Source organism: Giraffa tippelskirchi, chromosome 11 (genome assembly GCF_054371585.1).
Source record: "Giraffa tippelskirchi isolate mGirTip1 chromosome 11, T2T-mGirTip1v1.2.pri, whole genome shotgun sequence".
NCBI classification, from domain to species: Eukaryota; Metazoa; Chordata; class Mammalia; order Artiodactyla; family Giraffidae; genus Giraffa; species Giraffa tippelskirchi.
This window is the reverse complement of record NC_137285.1, coordinates 92,834,160-92,853,356: the sequence shown is the minus strand read 5'-3', so window position 1 is coordinate 92,853,356 and position 19,197 is coordinate 92,834,160. Positions and strand designations below refer to the sequence as shown.

Genomic DNA, 19,197 nt, shown 5'->3' with positions numbered 1-19,197 from the left:
GATGGAAATCAGATTAGTGGTTGCTTTTAGGAGGGAGGAAGATTGACTGGAAAAGGGCATGAGGCAGTTTCATGGGTAGTTGGAAATATTCTGTATCTTAATTGGGGTGGTGGCTACATGGTTGTATACATTTGCCAAAACGCATGAACTATACACTTAAGATCTATGCATTTCAGTCTATAAATTTAACTTTGAAAAGGCCATCTTTTTTTGACTTTTAGCAAGAATCATAACAATTGATTTCCTTTTTCTGTTCAAAACCTTAATCTTACTTGTAAGACTCCCTTTAAACTTTCTTAAAATTTACAATGGCTTGTACTTTTCTTTTTATTTTGCATCTTTGTTTTACTTATTGTATCTGTGTTAATCATATGCTTTTTTGTTCCATTATCTGTTGTTTTCTGATGTTGATGTCTTTGTTTCACAGCTAGATTTCACTTACTGAGAAAGATATATTAGAAATTCCAATGATATTTATGTGTTTATCTAATTCTCCATTTTTCTGGAGTTATTTCTCCACTGATCTCCAGTAGCATATTGGGCACCTACTGACCTGGGGAGTTCATCTTTCAGTGTCCTATCTTTTTGCCTTTTCATACTGTTCATGGGGTTCTCAAGGCAAGAATACGTTCAGAAAACTAAGATCATGGCATCTGGTCCCATTACTTCATGGGAAATAGATGGAGAAACGGTGGAAACAGTGTCAGACTTTATTTTGGGGGGCTCCAAAATTACTGCTGATGGTGATTGCAGCCATGAAATTAAAAGACGCTTACTCCTTGGAAGGAAGGTTATGGCCAACCTAGATAGCATATTTAAAAGCAGAGACATTACTTTGCCAACAAAAGTCCGTCTAGTAAAGGCTGTGGTTTTTCCAGTGGTCATGTATGGATGTGAGAGTTGGACGGTGAAGAAAGCTGAGCGCTGCAGAATTGATGCTTTTGAACTGTGGTGTTGGGGAAGACTCTTGAGAGTCCCTTGGACTGCAAGGAGATCCAGTCAATCCATCCTAAAGGAGATCAGTCCTGGGTGTTCATTGGAAGGACTGATGTTGAAGCTGAAACTCCAATACTTTGGCCACCTCATGCAAAGAGTTGACTCATTGGAAAAGACCCTGATGCTGAGTAGGATTAGGGCCAGGAGGAGAAGGGGACGACAGAGGATGAGATGGTTGGATGGCATCACTGACTTGATGGACATGGGTTTGGGTAGACTGCGGGAGTTGGTGATGGACAGGGAGGCCTGTTGTGTTGCAATTCATGGGGTTGCAGAGTTGGACACGACTGAGCGACTGAACTGAACTGATTTCTCCATTTAGATTTTTTTTCACTTTTTTGGATTATATATTCTGAGGATGTCCTATTAGGTGCATACAAATATGTAGAGTTTTTATGTTTTTTTTGTTGGATTGACCCTTTTATCGTTAGGAAATGTTTCTTTTTATCTCTATTAATACCAATTACCTTAAAGCCTACTTTATGTGATTAGTATAACTATACCACTTTTCCTCTGGCATTGCTAAGTATATGCAAAATATTTGTTGTTTGTATGTTGTATTTTTTTTTCTGTTTTTCAACCATTCTCTTTCCTTATTATAAGGTGTATCTCTTGTAATCAGCATGTACTTGGATTTTTTTTAAAAATCCAATCTGAAATTGTTCTTTAATTGGATTTGAAGTCCTTTTACATTTAACATAATTACTGATAATTGGATTGAAATTTGCTATTTCCCTTTTGCCATCTGTTTCTTATTTTTTTTCCTCTTGGCATTGGTATTAATTAAACATTTGTTATTATTCTATTTTCCCCCTTGAATATTTTAACCATAAATTCTTTTAATGATTACCCTGGAGATGATTTCCTAAGAGACAGAGACTTCTATTTCTTTGTTTTTTTCTACAATACAGTAATTCAGGGGATCCAATAGACATTTGCAACAAATTCTTGTAGATTTACTGTATTCTCTTAATGTTTTTAAAGGACCTGAAATATTTTTTATGAATGCAATGTTAAATAAATTAATTTAACTGTTTTTTTTAGAATCACACCCAGAAAATTTGATACTGTTCAAGCATCCAAGGGTCACAAAAGTGGAATTATCACCAGTGATGTTGAAGACTTAACTTTAAACAAGAGGGGGATACGGACATCATTTACATTTAGGAAAGTGAGGCAAACACCTTGTAATTGTAGTAAGTATATAATTTTGTTTCTACTGTAAATGGAGTAAATCTAGTTTGAAAATCTTTTAAAGCCCATCAGAACTGAGAAGAGCTTTGTCTTAACTCCTGTAATGGCATTTACCATATTCTGCCTTGTATTGTACTTACATATACTTTTCTTAACCACCCTAATTAGAGTTTATATTTCCTGAGGGCAGGAACTGTATCTTACTCATCTTTATTTTCCTTAAACATAGTATTTGAGCATTGTTGGATTCTAAATGTTTTATTTATCATACTCATGGTTAAGAGGACTACAGTTGGGGGCATTAAAGTATCACTGTACAAAAATAGATTTTTTTGTGAAACAGCTTATCACATTTCTAAATTACCTCTCATTAACCCAACAGGGAAATTGAGGATGACAAATTGTTCTATAATAAGTAGATAACTTTAGGGGGATAAAGAGTGGTTTGTCTTATTTGGAAAGGAGTGTTCAAAAACTTGTCAGGAGGATGCTGTTTTGTATTATCTCTGCAAGTGCGTCATTACCTGTTTTTCTTGGACTCAATAAATTAAAAACCCTTTTTGTTTTATAAGTAATGACAGTGATGTTAAGATTCTTTTTACATCTTGGTGGTTTCAATTATGGGAGGTATCTCAACAGGAGCTTTTGGACTTAGTCATCTTAAAATTATGTTTTAAATTAGAAATCCTTTTTATATGTGGATGATATTATTCTGTTAGGAAACTTGAAAGCTTCATATTTGATATTGTCATGTTTGTGAAGCTTAAGATAGTTTTTAACAGATTTTTGTTTCTTCTGCTAAAAGTGGCAATGAAGAGTTAAAATATCACGATTTTTTAATTGCTTAAAAATGTTTATTTAGTATTTGATGAATGTCTTAACACAGCCATAGATTTACAAGCTATAAAAAAATAAAGCAAGGCTCTTGTACCCCAGGAACTTGAAGTCTAGTAAGAGAGACAAGTTCATTTTCTTATGCCAATATTTTTGTTGTTGTTAGGGGCATTAACTAAGTAATTTTTATTTTTTAAATTATTAAAGTATGATAACATCTACAGGAGACTTGGAAAATACAGAACAAAGTTATATATAGTTTTACAATATATTACAGTTATTTTTAAGTAGATAAATTAAGATTTTTATTTGGACTTTTCATTATCAAACTCTCAAAAAATAATAGAATGAATGTACAGAAAAATAGAAGGATATAGTGGACCTGAAAAACACTATGAACCAGCTCAACAAAATTAAGATTTATACAGTTTTCACACAGCAGCAGGGTACAAATTCTATTTAAGTTCCCATAGACTATGAACCAGGAGACATCAGAATATCCAGGGATGTAAAACAAGGTGCAAAATTTTCATGATCACATGCTAGCAAAGTAATGCTCAGAATTCTCCAAGTGAGACTTCAACAGTATGTGAACTGAGAACTTCCAGATGTTCAAGCTGGATTTAAAAAAGGCAGAGGAACCAGAGATGAAATTGCCAACATTCTTTGGATCATAGAAAAAGCAAGAGAGTTCCAGAAAAACATCTACTTCTGCTTTATTGACTACGGCAAAGCCTTTGACTGTGTGGATCACAACAATCTGTGGAAAATTTTTAAAGAGATGGGAAGACCAGACCATCCTACCTGCCTCCTGTGAAACCTGTATGTGGGTCAGGAAGCAACAGTTAGAACAGTACATAGAACAACAGACTGGTTCCAAATAGGAAAAGGAGTATGTCAAGACTGTATATTGTCACCCTGCTTATTTAACTTCTGTGCAGAGTACATCATGTGAAATGCTGGGCTGGATGAAGCACAAGCTGGAATCAAGATTTCTGGGAGAAATATCAATAACCTTGGATATGCAGATGACACCACCCTTATGGCAGAAAGTGAAGAAGAACTAAAGAGCCTCTTCATGAAGGTGAAAGAAGAGAGTGAAAAAGCTGGCTTAAAACTCAACATTCAAAAAACAAAGATCGTGGCATCTGATACCATCATTTCATGGCAAATAGATGGGGAAACAATGGAAACAGTGACAGACTTTATTTTCCTGGGCTCCAAAATCACTGCAGATGGTAACTGCAGCCATTAAGTTAAAAGATACTTACTCCTTGGAAGAAAAGCTGTGACCAACCTAGATAGCATATTAAAAAGCAGAGACATTACTGTGCTGACAAATGCCCATCTAGTCAAAGCTATGGTTTTTCCAGTAGTCATGTGTGGATGTGAGAGTTGGACCATAAAGCAAGATGAGTGCCGAAAAATTGATCCTTTTGAACTGTGGTGTTGGAGAAGACCCTTGAGAGTCCCTTGGACTGCGAGGAGATTAGACCAGTCAATCCTAAAGGAAATCAGTCCTGAATATCTTTGGAAGGACTGATACTGAAGCTGGAGCTCTAGTACTTTGGCCAGCTGATGCGAAGAACTGCCTCATTAGAAGAGACCCTGATAATGGGAAAGATTGAAGGCAGGAGGAGAAGAGGGTTACAGAGGATGAGATGGTTGTATGGCATCACCGACTCGATGAACATGAGTTTGAGCAAGCTCTTGGAGTTGGTGATTGACAGGGAAGTGTGACGTGTTGCAGTCCATGGGGTCACAAAGAGTCAGACACGACTGAGCAACTGAACTGAACTGAAAGGTATTGAAATCATATAGAGTCTGTTATCTTATCTGTGGAATTATGTTAGAAATCAATATAAAAAGGTATTTGAAAATAGCACACATATTTTCAAGTGCAATGTGACATTTACCAAGAGAGATCTTTGGCTAGCCATTGAAAGCCTCAGGAAGGTTAAAAGACTGAAAAAACACAAAGGGTGATTGCAGAGAAGAAAGCATTCAAGTGAGCAATTAATATCAATAGGATAAATTAATATTTAGGATACTTAAAAATCTCCATGTATTTGGTAATTAAATGTCTACTTTTAAATGATGGGTGTATCTAAGAAGCCATAACAAGGAAAATTGGAAAATATTTGTAACAGGATAAAAAATGAAAGGAAAATTTATTGCATGCAGCTGAAGCTGCTCAGTGCAACTAAATACAATGTGGAATCTTAGATAAGGTATGAAAACAAATAATGGATACTAGCATAAGTGAAATTTGAACAAAACCTGAACTTTAGTTACTAATACTGTATCATATGTTAATTTCCTCTTTTTTTTTTTTGCAACATAATATTTCTTTATTTTCAGAATTCGATTAGAAGTTTCAAGCCTCATTCAATTTTTTTTCAAACATTAATAAAATAATAAGCTTTTAAGACTTCCAACAGTAATACTAGATGCCATAATAATTGGACCTATATAAAGTTTTGAGTGAATATAAATTAGAAATCCAGCATTCTATTCATACTTAGTCAAACAAGTGGGACCAAAATGTCATAAATTTTTTAGCTAAGCAAAAATTTGTTAAGTTTCTAAAATATTATACTTACTATTATACTTACTATTTATATATATGTGTGTATGTGTGTGTATACAAAAGCTTTTCTGCTACACTTGATAAAGTCCTGAGAAAGAACAACAAAAAATGAGACCAAGAAATTGGAAAGCATAAACTAAATGAGAGCACTGAATATGTTAATTTAGTGTAAGGGATGCTGTAAGAAGCTCTGATTATTCAGTTTACAGATTTTTTTAAAAGTTCAAGGCCAACTTTTAGATACTTTCAGTCAAAATTTGTGGATTTAAGTGATCCTCCCTTTATGTAATTTAGATGTTCATAGTTTCCAAGAGAATACAATTTTTACCAAGACTAGCTGAAAGTAATTGTAATGTATATTGTAGTGTAATTGTAATTCTGTTGTAACTGACATACTAACCCATCTGTTGCCACATGTATGTTAGAGCCCACAAAGTTTCTAGGGCGACCCTTTTCTTAAATGTCCACACCAAGTGTTTAGAACCTCACTTTACACATTAGTAGGGACTAGATAGTTCCACCCTCATTCAAGATTTGGCATCTTCTAGTTGTATTTAGGGAAAATTCCCGAAGTCATCAGTGCTACAGCCCATTTCTTTGCTGCCATATGATTTATAAATATTACTTAAATCTTGTCTAGTTTCTCTGGGAACACTACTTTTTCCTTTATTCCCTAGTATACCACCCATAAGAAGATGTTATGTGTCACAGGATGGCTGACGACAAAGGGAATTTATAGCACAGCAGAGAATAGGAAGAATTTGAAATGAATATTAGATGTTATTATAAAGAACAGGGAACAACTTCAAAATTAAATTTGACATACTGTATCCTGAATTTCCTCAGTCACCTCCTTCACTTGGTGTTCTCCTTAGGATTTGCTCTTTTTATTGAAGGAGGCAGTACAGTGTAGTCACTGAGAATGTGGGTTTTGGAGTCTCTGCTGCCTGGGTTCAAATCTCGACTCTGTGACTTACCATCTTTGTCACTTTAGTATCATTATTTAATATTCTGGGTCAGTTTCCTCATCTTTAAAATGAACGTGCTGGTTCCTTTCTCACAGTGTTACTGTTGGACAATATATATAAACCACTTCAAACAGTATTCATTAAATCTTGTGATTATTACCAAATCACACATTGTTTCTAGGTCTGGTTCTTCTTCTGCAAGTACTAGGGTCCCCAGAGCTCCTACCAAGACAAAAACCCTAAATCCTGTTAATTGCTAAGTTTCTTCAGGTTAGGTCAGGCCCATCAAGATCCTTTCTTGAATAGGAGGACCCTTAATCCTATGATGAAATAAGCATCTTCAATATAAGGCATGCAAAATTACAGTCATGTTTTATTGCAGATGGATTTATCCCTTTTTATATTAGACCCTTCACATATATAACTGGTGAAAACTACTCTTTTAAAATGATAAATAAGAGCCTACTTATCCCTAGTCATCAAATGTGGACTGATTTGCTTCTTCTTTTGTGAAAACAGTCATAACTTTATGATCATTTGGATAAAAATAATGCTTTAGGGACTTCCCTAGCAATCCAGTGGTTACAGCTCTGCACTTCCAATGCAGGAGGCATGGACTCGATATCTGTTCGGGGGACTAAGATCCCACATGCCACATGGCGTGGCCTAAAAATAAATAAATAAATAAATGGTTTATATTGCTTTATTTTTTTCATTAGGTTACCCTTTGGTCTGTGATAGCCAGATGAAGGAGACTCCTGCATCATTTCCAGAGAGTGATAAAGAAGCCTTACAACTGGAGCAAGATTATGTCCATCGGGTTTATGAAGAAATTGCTAGGCACTTCAGCAGCACAAGACACACCCCTTGGCCACATATAGTAGAGTTTTTGAGAGCTTTGCCAAGTGGTTCATTAGTTGCTGATATTGGATGTGGAAATGGGAAGTATCTTGGCATCAATAAGGAGTTATATATGGCAAGTAATTATCTTTTCTGGCTTTATTTTTGCTTTATTTGTAAAGGTTATCATCACCTTCCTCATGATATAATGCTGTGTTTTTAGGTCATTGCAGAAAATTTATAACCAATAGGTTGAAAATTAATGAACACTCTTATTCTTTTTTATTCCCCTAGAAATTTATAGGCATGCCATTATTTGTAGTTTTTGGCTTTTTGCTCCCTTTAGATTATGCTTTCTAAGATTACCTTATCAGTAAAACTATCTTATATAACTCTTTACAGATTATAAAAAAGATTTTTATTTATAGGAAACTTTTTCTTTGCATAAGAAGTATAAAGCAGATACTTTGATCCATCTTTAATAAATAAAGAAATTGAGGCTCACAGAGTTTTTGTATTACTTCCTTGGTATTCTATTATTGGGCTTCCCTGATGGCTCAGACAGTGAAGAATTTGCCTGCAGTGCGGGAGACCTGGGTTCAATCCCTGGGTTGGGAAGATCCCCTGGAGGAGGGCATGGCAACCCACTCCAATATTCTTGCCTGGAGAATCCCCACGCAGAAGCCTGGCAGGCTACAGTCTATGGGTCACAAAGAGTCACACACGACTGAGCGACTAAGCAGAAGTGAAAGTCACTCAGTCTTGTCTGACTCTTTGCGACCCCATCGACTGTATAGGTCATGGAATTCTCCAGGCCTGAATACTGGAGTGGGTAGCCTTTCCCTTTTTTAGAGGAGGTAACTAGAACGTGAGCCCATGCCTTATGACTCCAAATCAAGTATTCTTTTACTCATAGTAGAAAATAAGGTTGGTATTTACTGTCTTTCTGTTGAGAAAATTAAGCCTCAAGTAGATTGAAAATTTGACCAAGGTTATAGTGCTCGACCTAGGATTGAACCCACTTCTCTCTGATGCCAAAGTTTTCAGTTGTTACAATTTCCTTTTCTTAGGGATCACTTTTTTCCCCTGCTATGTTAGGAAGTTCTCCCTGCATTAGTGTATTGTTTGTAAATACTCCTGTCAACACTACTCTCTGAGGACTGGAGCTTCCCTTTCTCAAAGTTAGGGGAGGAAGGACTAGAGTAAGGGGATTATGTAAGGAGAGTGAGAGCAGTTCATTCATGGGCTGTTGTAGTATGTCAGATCGCTTGTGATCTGTACCTCATCCTAGGTATTGTACACCTACGTAAAGAAAGAAAGGAAATACTGCAGCTGAGGAAAGGTAGACTTTTTTCATTAAGAGGCAGACAAAAGAATTGCTTTTCATCAAAATAAGACATAAGTATTCATATATTGTCATCATGTTTACAATTAAATTTTAGTTTATAAAGAAGAAGGTCTCATGGATTAACTTTGTTCATATTGAAGAGGAAATAGGTTTTAGATTTGTCACAGCTCTAACCATAGTTTAAAACAGTATATCTTCTGATGTTTTAATCTTAAGGTACTGTCCAAAAGTGTTTTTCAGTGAGTTCTGCTTTTACACTTTCTTGATGATAACCTATGGCTTTATCTAGCCAGGTATCATTTGTGACAGTGAAACTAAATTGAAGTCAGCCACACTGATTCAGTCATATGATAACATTTTCCTTTCACAGTCGAGACAAATGATTTCTTGATAATCTGAACGAAGAATCTAAAGCTGATTCAAGAAGGAATATATTCAGAAGAATTATAAAATCATAAGTGCCCTCACTCTCCGTTGTCTACATTCATCTCATCTGTGGCAGGCTGCATGGATTCTTTGCTCTCTGCTCTTGTGCTGCCATTTTCTGACCTCAGAGAAGGCTCGGTAGATGTTGTTCATGAATGAATGAAAACTACTTGTCTGGGTTGGAGTTGTGGTTTTCATTATACAAGAAATGGAATTATGTATGATAAAAGGGAAACCTACTTTTTTAAGCTGCTGAGGCTCCAGCCTGGATGGAGCAATGATATGTGAGTGTATTTTGAACAGCATTTTGAGCATGAAAACGTGCATTTTTTGACATTCATGAGAGGATGTTACCTGAGACATTATTCTAAGTATTCAAATGTAGGATAGTCTCAGAATCTAAAAAATTATTAGTATCACTGTTTTACATAATTTCTAACAAAGTATATTTTTAAAATCCTAGCTTGGGTTCTCTTAGAAATAGTTTTATGAACAACTGTTCATTTCTTTTAGAAGTATATATGGTAAACCTGTTCTTTTCCAATCTGAGGTATGCATGCAATTTTTCTTCTGCTGTTTAGCTCAAAATTTCTATATTCTGGCTAAGATACACTTCTTTTTCAGGCTTCTTCGTTCCTAGCATCAGCATTAGCTGTTGGCTTTATTTTCAGAGTTAAAATTTATAAAAAAGATTTTATACCTTCAAGAAACATATTGCTTTTATAATTGTACCAATAATAGATGAGATGTGCATACCCAGAGCTTGGCCTAGCTTATTTACCAAGTGATGTTTTCTGCATTGGTCTTAAAGTAGTTTTAGTCCAGATGTATTTCTTAGATAAATAATATTTGGTATGAACTTTCTTGGTTGTTATAAATAGTTGGGATTACAAATTTAATAAAATAATAATAATGTCAGGTGTCTATTTATAATGGTAAGAATTGAAGATACGATTATATAGGTTTCTTTTATACACTTCTGTTTTTGTTTTGCTTTGCTTTTTAACTGTTGACTGCCCAGTAAAGGAAGGAACAGAAAGGAACTAACAATGTCAAGTACCTGCTGTGTGCTAAGTGCTATAATGGGAAAGTGGGAAAACTGACATGTGATCAGGTTATGACATGCTCAAGATTACAAGGTGTCAGGACAAGTTTTAACCTCATATCCAACTGGAGAGTTCATACTGTGTGGCATTCTAATAAGAGAGATACCTGAGAGACTAGCTATGGTGACAGCATCAGGCTGTTAGTTCAGACACAGCAGAGCTGTCTGATGTCCACTTACTTATACATAATTGAAACTTATTAATGATTTGAATAGTGAGAAGCAAATCTGTGAATTCACCTTCAATTTCTTACATGAAATTGAAGAACACCGGACTATATATATGATGTGATCTATAATCTTGAAGGAAATGTGACAACCTCAAAACGCATGGTCTTTAACTCAGTGTGGTACCTTAACTCAGAGTACGATACATGGACATCTCTTCATATCTAGAATTCAGGGCAAGAATCTTGTGCATCCTTTGTTTATTATAGCAATAATAACTAACTAACATAACTAAATAACTAAATAACATAACTAACATAGCGCTTTTATGGTTATTAAAATATTTAATATGAATCATTTCATTTGATTCTCATGCTAACCCTGAAAGGCAGGTATTTTTATAATGAGAAAACAGAGGCTCTGAGAGATTAAGTAGCTTTCCTAATCTGTTTAGCTAATTATTACTCAAGACAGAATTTAGATCAAGAGTTTAATATGATCTTTTTATTGTACTTTATGCCTTTGCTTATTTCTTGCCCTTTAAACTATATGTTGACAATCTAATTTTCCTATAATTTCATGTTGTCTCAGTAGTTCTTAATATGCTCTCTTTTTTAAAATTTGTTTTCCATTGAAGGGATAATTGCTTTACAGAATTTTATTGTTTTCTGTCAAACCTCAACATGAATCAGCCATAGGTATACATATATCCCCTCCTTTTTGAACCTCCCTCCCATCTCCCACCCCAACCCACCCCTCTAGGTTGATACAGAGCCCCTGTTTGAGTTTCCTGAGCCATACAGCAAATTCCCATTGGCTCTCTATTTTATGTATGGTAATGTAAGTTTCTATGTTACTCTTTCCATCCGTCTCACCCTCTCCTCCCCTTCCCCATGTCCATAAGTCTGTTCTCTATGTATGTTTCTCCACTTCTGTCCTATAAATAAATTCTTCAGTACCATTTTCTAGATTCCATATATATGTGTTGTTGCTGCTGCTGCTGCTGCTAAGTCGCTTCAGTCGTGTCCTACTCTGTGCAACCCCATAGACAGCAGCCCACCAGGCTCCCTCGTCCCTGGGATTCTCCAGGCAAGAACACTGGAGTGGGTTGCCACTTCCTTCTGCAATGCATGAAAGGAAAAGCAAAAGTGAAGTCGCTCAGTCGTGTCTGACTCGTCGCGACCCCATGGACTGCAGCCTACCAGGCTCTGCTGTCCATGGGATTTTCCAGGCAAGAGTACTGGAGTGGGCTGCCATTGGCTTCTCCATATATGTGTTAGAATACGATATTTATCTTTCTCTTTCTGACTCACTTCACTCTGTATAATAGGTTCTAGGTTCATCCACCTCATCAGAACTGACTCAAATGTGTTCCTTTTTATGGCTGAGTAATATTCCATTGTGTATGTATACCACAACATCTTTATCCATTCATCTGTTGATGGACATCTAGGTTGTTTCCATGTTCTAGCTATTGTAAATAGTGCTGCAATGAACAATGGAATACATGTGTCTTTTTCAATTTTGGTTTCCTCAGGGTATATGCCTAGGAGTGGGATTGCTGGTTTTATTCCTAGTTCTTTAAGGAATCTCCATACCATCTTCTATAGTGGCTGTATCAATTTTTATTCCCACCAATAGTGCAAAAGCATTCCCTTTTCTCCACACCCTCTCCAGCATTTATTGTTTGTAGACTTTTTGATGATGGCCATTCTGACCAGTGTGAGGTGATATCTCATTGTAGTTTTGATTTGCATTTCTCTAATAATGAGCAATGTTGAACATCTTTTCATGTGTTTGTTAGCCATCTGTAGGTTTTCTTTGGAGTAATGTCTGTTTAGGTCTTTTTCCCACTTTTTGATTGGGTTGTTTGTTTTTCTGGCATTGAGTTATATGAACTGCTTGCATGTTTTGGAAATTAATCCTTTGTCAGTTGTTTCATTTGCTATTATTTTCTCCCATTCTGATGGCTATCTTTTCACCTTGCTTATAGTTTCCTTAGCTGTGCAAAAGCTTTTTTTGACCACCTTACCTGCCTTCTGATAAATTGGTGTGCAGGTCAAGAAACAACAGGTAGAACTGGACATGGAACAATGAACTGGTTCAATATTGGGAAAGGAGTACGTCAGGGCCTTATTTCTGTTTGACTCAGCCTCCTCATTCCTTCTGGAACTATTTGTCCACTCTTCTCCAGTAGCATATTGGACATCTACTGACCTGGGTGGTTCATCTTTCAGTGTCATATCTTTTCGTCTTTGCACACTTTTCATGGGGTTCTCAAGGCAGGAATGCCAAAGTGGTTTGCCATCCTTCTCCAGTAGACCATGTTTTGTCAGAACTTTCCACCATGACCCATCTTTCTTGGGTGGCCCTTCAAGGCTTGGCTCATAGTTTCTTTAAGTTACATAAAGTTGTGATCCATGTGATCATTTTGGTTAGTTTTCTGTGATTGTGGTTTTCATTCTGTCTGCTTGATGATGGATGAGGGTAAGAGGTTTGTGCAAGCTTCCTGATCCGAGGGACTGGCTGTGAGGAAAATTAGATCTTGCTCTGGTGGGCAAGGCCATGCTCAGTAAATCTTTAATCCAGTTTTCTACTGATGGGTGGGGCTGTGTTCCCTCCCTATAGTTTGGCCTCAGGCCAAACTACAGTAGGGATAATGGTGACCTCCTCCAAAATGATTTATGCCAGCATGCCATGTGCTTAGGATTGCAGCTGTCAATGCCCTGACTTGGCAGCAGGCCGCTGTTGACCCATGCCTCTGCTGGGGACTCCCAAACACTGACAGGCAAGCCTGGCTCAGTCTCTTATGTGGTCACTGCTCCTTTCTCCTGGGTCTCAGTTTACACACTATTTTGTTTGTACCCTCCAAGAGTCTCTGTTTCCCCAGTCCTGTGGAAGTTTTGTAATCAAATCCCACTGACCTTCAAAGTCAGATTCACTGGGGATTTTCAGTCCCTTTGTTGGATCTCCAGGTTGGGAAGTCTGTTGTGGGGCCTAGAACTTTCACAGTAGTGCCAGAACTTCTTTGTTATAATTGTTCTCCAATCTGGGATTGCCCACCCTGTGGCTCTGTGGTGGAGCTAATGGCAACCTCCTCCAGAAGGACTGATGCCACACACCACACCTCCCAAGACTGCTGCTGTCAGAGCCCCTGTCCCTGTGGCAGGCAACTGCTAACCCAGGCCTCCACAGGAGACCCTCAAACACTCACAGGCAGGTCTGGCTCAGTCTCTTGTAGGGGTCACTGCTCCTTTCCTTGGTTCCTGTGCACACAAGGTTTTGTTTGTGCTCTCCAAGCTTCTCTGGCGGGTATGAGGTTTGATTTTAAATGCTATTGTGCCCCTCCTGCCATCTTGTTGCAGCTTCTCCTTTGCCCTTGGACATACGGTATCTTTTTTTAGTGGGTTCCAACATTCTCTTGTCAATGATTGTTCAGCAGCTAGTTGCAATTTTGATGTTCTCGCAGGAGAAGATGAGCATATATCCTTCTACTTGCCCATCTTTGTGGAATGTAAATATCTCAACATGAACTATGTTGCCTCAAGTTGCAGAAGTACAATTTACCAAATTACTGTAAGGCGTAATTAGTTTGAGGGGAAGGCTTTCCTTATACCTGGAAAACACAGATGCAAACCAGTAGTTTTTCAGATAAAAACCATAAAGTTATAAGCATATTCATACCCGTTCATTCAGTCCTTTTGTTAACCTTTGGGAAGCCGCCAGGTTTCCCATTAGAATCCTTTAATTTCTTACCTGGTTCAGCATTATGGTCTGAGAGTCAGAAACTTATATTTATCCAAAAGTCCTATCTATAAATCTTCTTGAGGAGGAAGCATTTTTGCAAAAACATCAAAATAAAACCATAACTGTCTATAATGGCAAAAGGCTTTGAAGGCACATTTAAAATCTGATTACAATGCAGTTGACAAAGAAACTTGGTTATGGCTGTGACAACACTTTACTATTATAACTAGAATTATGACTGATAACATATTACCAAGACATATCAGAATTTTAGGCACTCCATATAATTTCTAGGATAGCTGTATTAGTAACATTTACCATAGTATATAATCTGAGGCGATTTATTACTCACTCAACAATACTTCCCATGCAATTCAACATACCAAATGAACCTAATTAAATATCTCTCTTTGGAATGTTTCAGGGGTCCTCTTAAGCACCCCAAAGCTAGCTAGAAATCAAAAGAACTTTAATTAAAATTTGGTATTTGGGAAACTTGTCAAAAAGTTTTAAAATACTTGATTAGATAAGATCAGTCACTGTAAGACCATACTTATTCCTTAACAAAAGTTACCAGAGATCTCAAAAGCAAATACAAATCATTTAAAGGTAAAAAAACTCATATAATCTGTTATCAAAAATGTCATTCCAAGAAAACTTTTCTCTGAACAGAAAGAAAAAGCCAAATCCAAGTCTAAGCCTAGTCTCAACAAGGTTCATTTACCCATCTAAATTCAGTTCAGTCTTAGGAAATACTGATCATGCATAACACCTTTCAGTATTCTTTTATTTCTCACACTTTCTTTTACTGAAAACACATATCTTAGTTTCCTTAGTTTTTTCCACACTGAGTTACTTGTTTTGTCAACAGATTTGTAACAGAATAAGGTCTTATTTGACCACTAGTAAACCTAGGTACAAGAGGAATATTATACATAACATTGATAAACTTTAGACATGTCTATATTAATCAAACCAACAAGCTTAAGCCACCTTCAATAGCAGATATCAATTCAGTGCTGACTATCTCCCAGATCATAGGTCCTAAAATTTATCTTGGTCATTTTTCTATATATTTAGATTTAATTTGTAAGTGCTTGCTTTCAAGTCAGTTCAAATAATTCCTTTACCAGTTAACTTATACATAAAGACTGAACCAGAAGTCTAAGTTTGTTTTTTTGTTTGTTTGTTTGCTTGAGTTCAAAAGACTTTTTCCCTACCCCCTATTTTTTTTTCCCCCTAAAGGCTTGGGCACTGGAGAGAGATACCAATTGTTTTTCATGGAAGCATAGTTGAAGGTCTCCCAGTCTTCTAAAAATACCCTGGGTGTTTCCTCTTGCCCTTAATCTTTCCCAGCATTGGGGTTCTGTTCCACTGGAAGGACCGATGCTGAAGCTTCAATATTTTCGCCACCTGATGCAAAGCACTGACTCATTGGAAAAGACTCTGATGCTGGAAACGATTGAGGGCAGGAGAAGAAGCAGACGACAGAGGATGAGATGGTTGGATGGCATCACTGACTCAATGGACATGAATTTGAGCAAACTCGGGGAGATGGTGTGGGACAGGGAGGCCTGGTTTGCTGCAGTCCATGGGGTCACAGAGAATCAGACACAACTGAGTGGCTGAACAACAACAACAAAGCAAAATTGAAACTTTTACCTTTTCTGTCTACCTCATCCCTCCAGAGACTGAAAACTTCTAGGTTTCCAGTAGCTTAACAAATAAGTTAGAAAAACTATCTTGCTAACTACATATCAAGATGAGGGACATAAAAGCCTGGTGTGCTACAGTCCATGGGGTCACAGTCAGATATGACTTGGCCAGTGAACAACAACAAGGCGAATTACATATCTTACACAGGTAACAAGAACAGTTAATTGGGAATTGTGCCACTGTTGCTACTAAAGGACTCTTAGTACTTTTCCTTCTTAAAATGTAATCAAAATGACCTTACTATACTTCTAGCTTGGTATCTTTTATTATACTTCAGGTATTAATGCAGCTGTGGGCTGGAATACTGAAGCTGTTGAATATTAGTTAGAAATTGAGCAAATTCATATTAAATATGACTGACTTGGCAGTGTGACTTTGCTCAGAAAGAATTGTTTTGATGAGAAGATTCATATCTTTATTCTCAGATGAACCGAGGGAATACTGATCCTTCAGCATTAATCAAAATGTACCACATCAGAAATTCCAATGAGTAAATATAAACTTGATGTGGCTACTTCTGTAAGATGAGATCTTCTTAAATATATCTCCTCTCTATTGTAGAGACTGGGTTAAGAAGAAATATCTGGAGATAATCATTAGTGATTTAACTTTAACCTCCAATTCCTTCCTTAGTTTTTATGTGCACATTGCAGGGGCATGTGTGCGCTTTTCTCTTTCATGTCTCTGTCTCTGTCACTCCCTCTGTATATGGTATCTTTAGAACAGCAAAGCTGTGTACAAAACAATAGCAAAACTAAAGAAAAGACAGGCAGTCCTAACCCACAAACACTTGCCACAGAACCAGACATATGCATAAGACATGTTAGGCCTCACCTGCTTGGGGAGATTAAAGGATGCTGTTAGCTGCCTTCGGTGTTGTCATTGCCGTAGAATGGTTTGGTTATGCTGAAAATTTTAATTCAGTTGCATTTAACAATTTTAAATGTAGCACTCTATTCTTGTCAATTCAGTTTAGTTCAGTCACTCAGTTGTGTCCTACTCTTTGCAACCCCATGGACTGCAGCATGCCAGGCTTCCCTGTCCATCACCAATTCCCAGAGCTTGCTCAAACTCATTTCCATCCGTGATGCCATGCAACCAACTCATCCTCTGTTGTCCCCTTCTCCTCCTGCATTCAATCTTTCCCAGCATCAAGGTCTTTTCAGAAGAGTCAGTGCTTCACATCAGGTGGCCAAACTATTGGACTTAGCGTCAGTATTACTCCTTCCAATGAATATTCAGGATTGATTTCTTTTAGGATTGACTAGTTTGGTCTCCTTGATGTCCAAGGGACTCTCAAGAATCTCCTCCAACACCACAGTTCAAAAGCATCAATTCTTCGATGCTCAGCTTTCTTGAGATATACATGTTTAGCAGAACAAGAATCAATAGCTTTAAAAAATGAAATAAGTTATTTAACTTTATTTAGGGTGATTTTCCTTTTCTCCTTTGCTTTTCGCTTATCTTCTTTTCACAGGTATTTGTAAGGCTTCCTCAGACAACCATTTTGTTTTTTGCATTTCTTTTTCTTGGGGATGGTCTTGATTCCTGTCTCCTGTACAATGTCACGAACCTCTGTCCATAGTTCATCAGGCACTCTGTCTATCAGATCTAGTCCCTTAAATCTATTACTCACTTCCACTGTATAGCCATAAGGGGTTTGATTTAGGTCATACTTGAATGGTCTAGTGGTTTTCCCCACTTTCTTCAATTTCAGTCTGATTTGGCAATAAGGAGTTCATGATCTGAGCCACAGTCAGCTCCCAGTCTTGTCTTTGCTGACTATATAGAGATTCTCCATCTTTCGCTGCAAAGAATATAATCAATCTGATTTCGGTGTCAACCATCTGCTGATGCCCATGTGTAGAGTCTTCTCTTGTGTTGTTGGAAGAGGGTGTTTGCTATGACCAGTGCGTTCTCTTGGCAAAACTCTATTAGCCTTTGCCCTGCTTCATTCTGTACTCCAAGGCCAAATTTGCCTGTTACTCCAGGTACTTCTTGACTTCCTACTTTTGCATTCTAGTCCCCTATAATGAAAAGGACATCTTTTTTTGGTGCAGAGTTCCAAAGAATGCAAGGAGAGATAAGAAAGCCTTCCTCAGCGATCAATGAAAAGAAATAGAGGAAAACAATAGAATGGGAAAGATTAGAGATCTCTTCAAGAAAATTAGAGATACCAAGGGAATGTTTCATGCAAAGATGGGCTCAATAAAGGACAGAAATGGTAGGGACCTAACAGAAGCATATGACATTAGGAAGAGGTGGCAAGAATACATGGAAAAACTGTACAAAAAAGATCTTCACGACCCAGATAGTCATGATGGTGTGATCACTCACCTAGAGCCAGACATCCTGGAATGTGAAGTCAAGTGGGCCTTAGGAAGCATCACTATGAACAAAGCTACTGGTGGTGATGGAATTCCAGTTGAGGTATTTCAAATTCTAAAAGATGATGCTGTGAAAGTGCTTCACTCAATATGTCAGCAAATATGGAAAACTCAGCAGTGGCCACCAGACTGGAAAAGGTCAGTTTTCATTCCAATCCCAAAGAAAGGCAATGCCAACGAATGCTCCAAACTACCACACAATAACACTCATCTCACACGCTAGCAAAGTAATGCTCAAAATTCTCCAAGCCAGGCTTCAGCAATACGTGAACCGTGAACTTCCAGATGTTAAAGCTGGTTTTAGAAAACCAGAGATCAAATTGCCAACATCTGCTGGATCATTGAAAAAGCAAGAGAGTCCCAGGAAAACATCTATTCCTGCCTTATTGACTATGCCAAAACCTTTGACTGTGTGGATCACCATAAACTGTGGAAAATTCTGAAAGAGATGGGAATACCAGACCACCTGACCTGCCTCTTGAGAAACTTGTATGCAGGTCCGAAAGCAACAGTTAGAAACGGACATGGAACAACAGACTGATTCCAAATAGGAAAAGGAGTACGTCAAGGCTGTATATTGTCACCCTGCTTATTTAACTTCTATGCAGAGTACATCATGAGAAATGCTGGGCTGGAGGAAGCACAAGCTGGAATCAAGATTGCCAGGAGAAATATCAACAACCTCAGATATGCAGATGACACCACCCTTATGACAGAAAGTGAAGAAGAACTAAAAGAGCCTCTTGATGAAAGTGAAAGAGGAGAGTGAAAAAGTTGGCTTAAAGCTCAACATTCAGAAAACTAAGATCATGGCATCCGGTCCCATCACTTCATGGCAAATAGATGGGGAAACAGTGGAAACAGTGGCTGACTTTAAT

The 19,197-nt window shown here is 37.4% G+C and overlaps 1 protein-coding gene across 19 annotated transcripts in view; it reads left to right on the top strand.

The window, feature by feature from the left end:
- Positions 1-19,197, top strand: part of ALKBH8 (alkB homolog 8, tRNA methyltransferase) — a 153,705-nt gene that overhangs the window by 74,275 nt on the left and 60,233 nt on the right. For 15 of the 19 annotated variants that reach the window (XM_081545863.1, XM_081545866.1, XM_081545867.1 and 12 more), the window contains 2 exons: positions 2,041-2,192; positions 7,302-7,558. In XM_081545863.1, the coding sequence (XP_081401989.1) occupies positions 2,041-2,192; positions 7,302-7,558 (409 nt within the window). Of the gene's footprint in view, positions 1-2,040; positions 2,193-7,301; positions 7,563-9,140; positions 9,481-19,197 lie in introns of all 19 variants that reach the window. The other 4 variants (XR_014069871.1, XR_014069872.1, XR_014069869.1 and 1 more) reach the window with 2 other exon arrangements.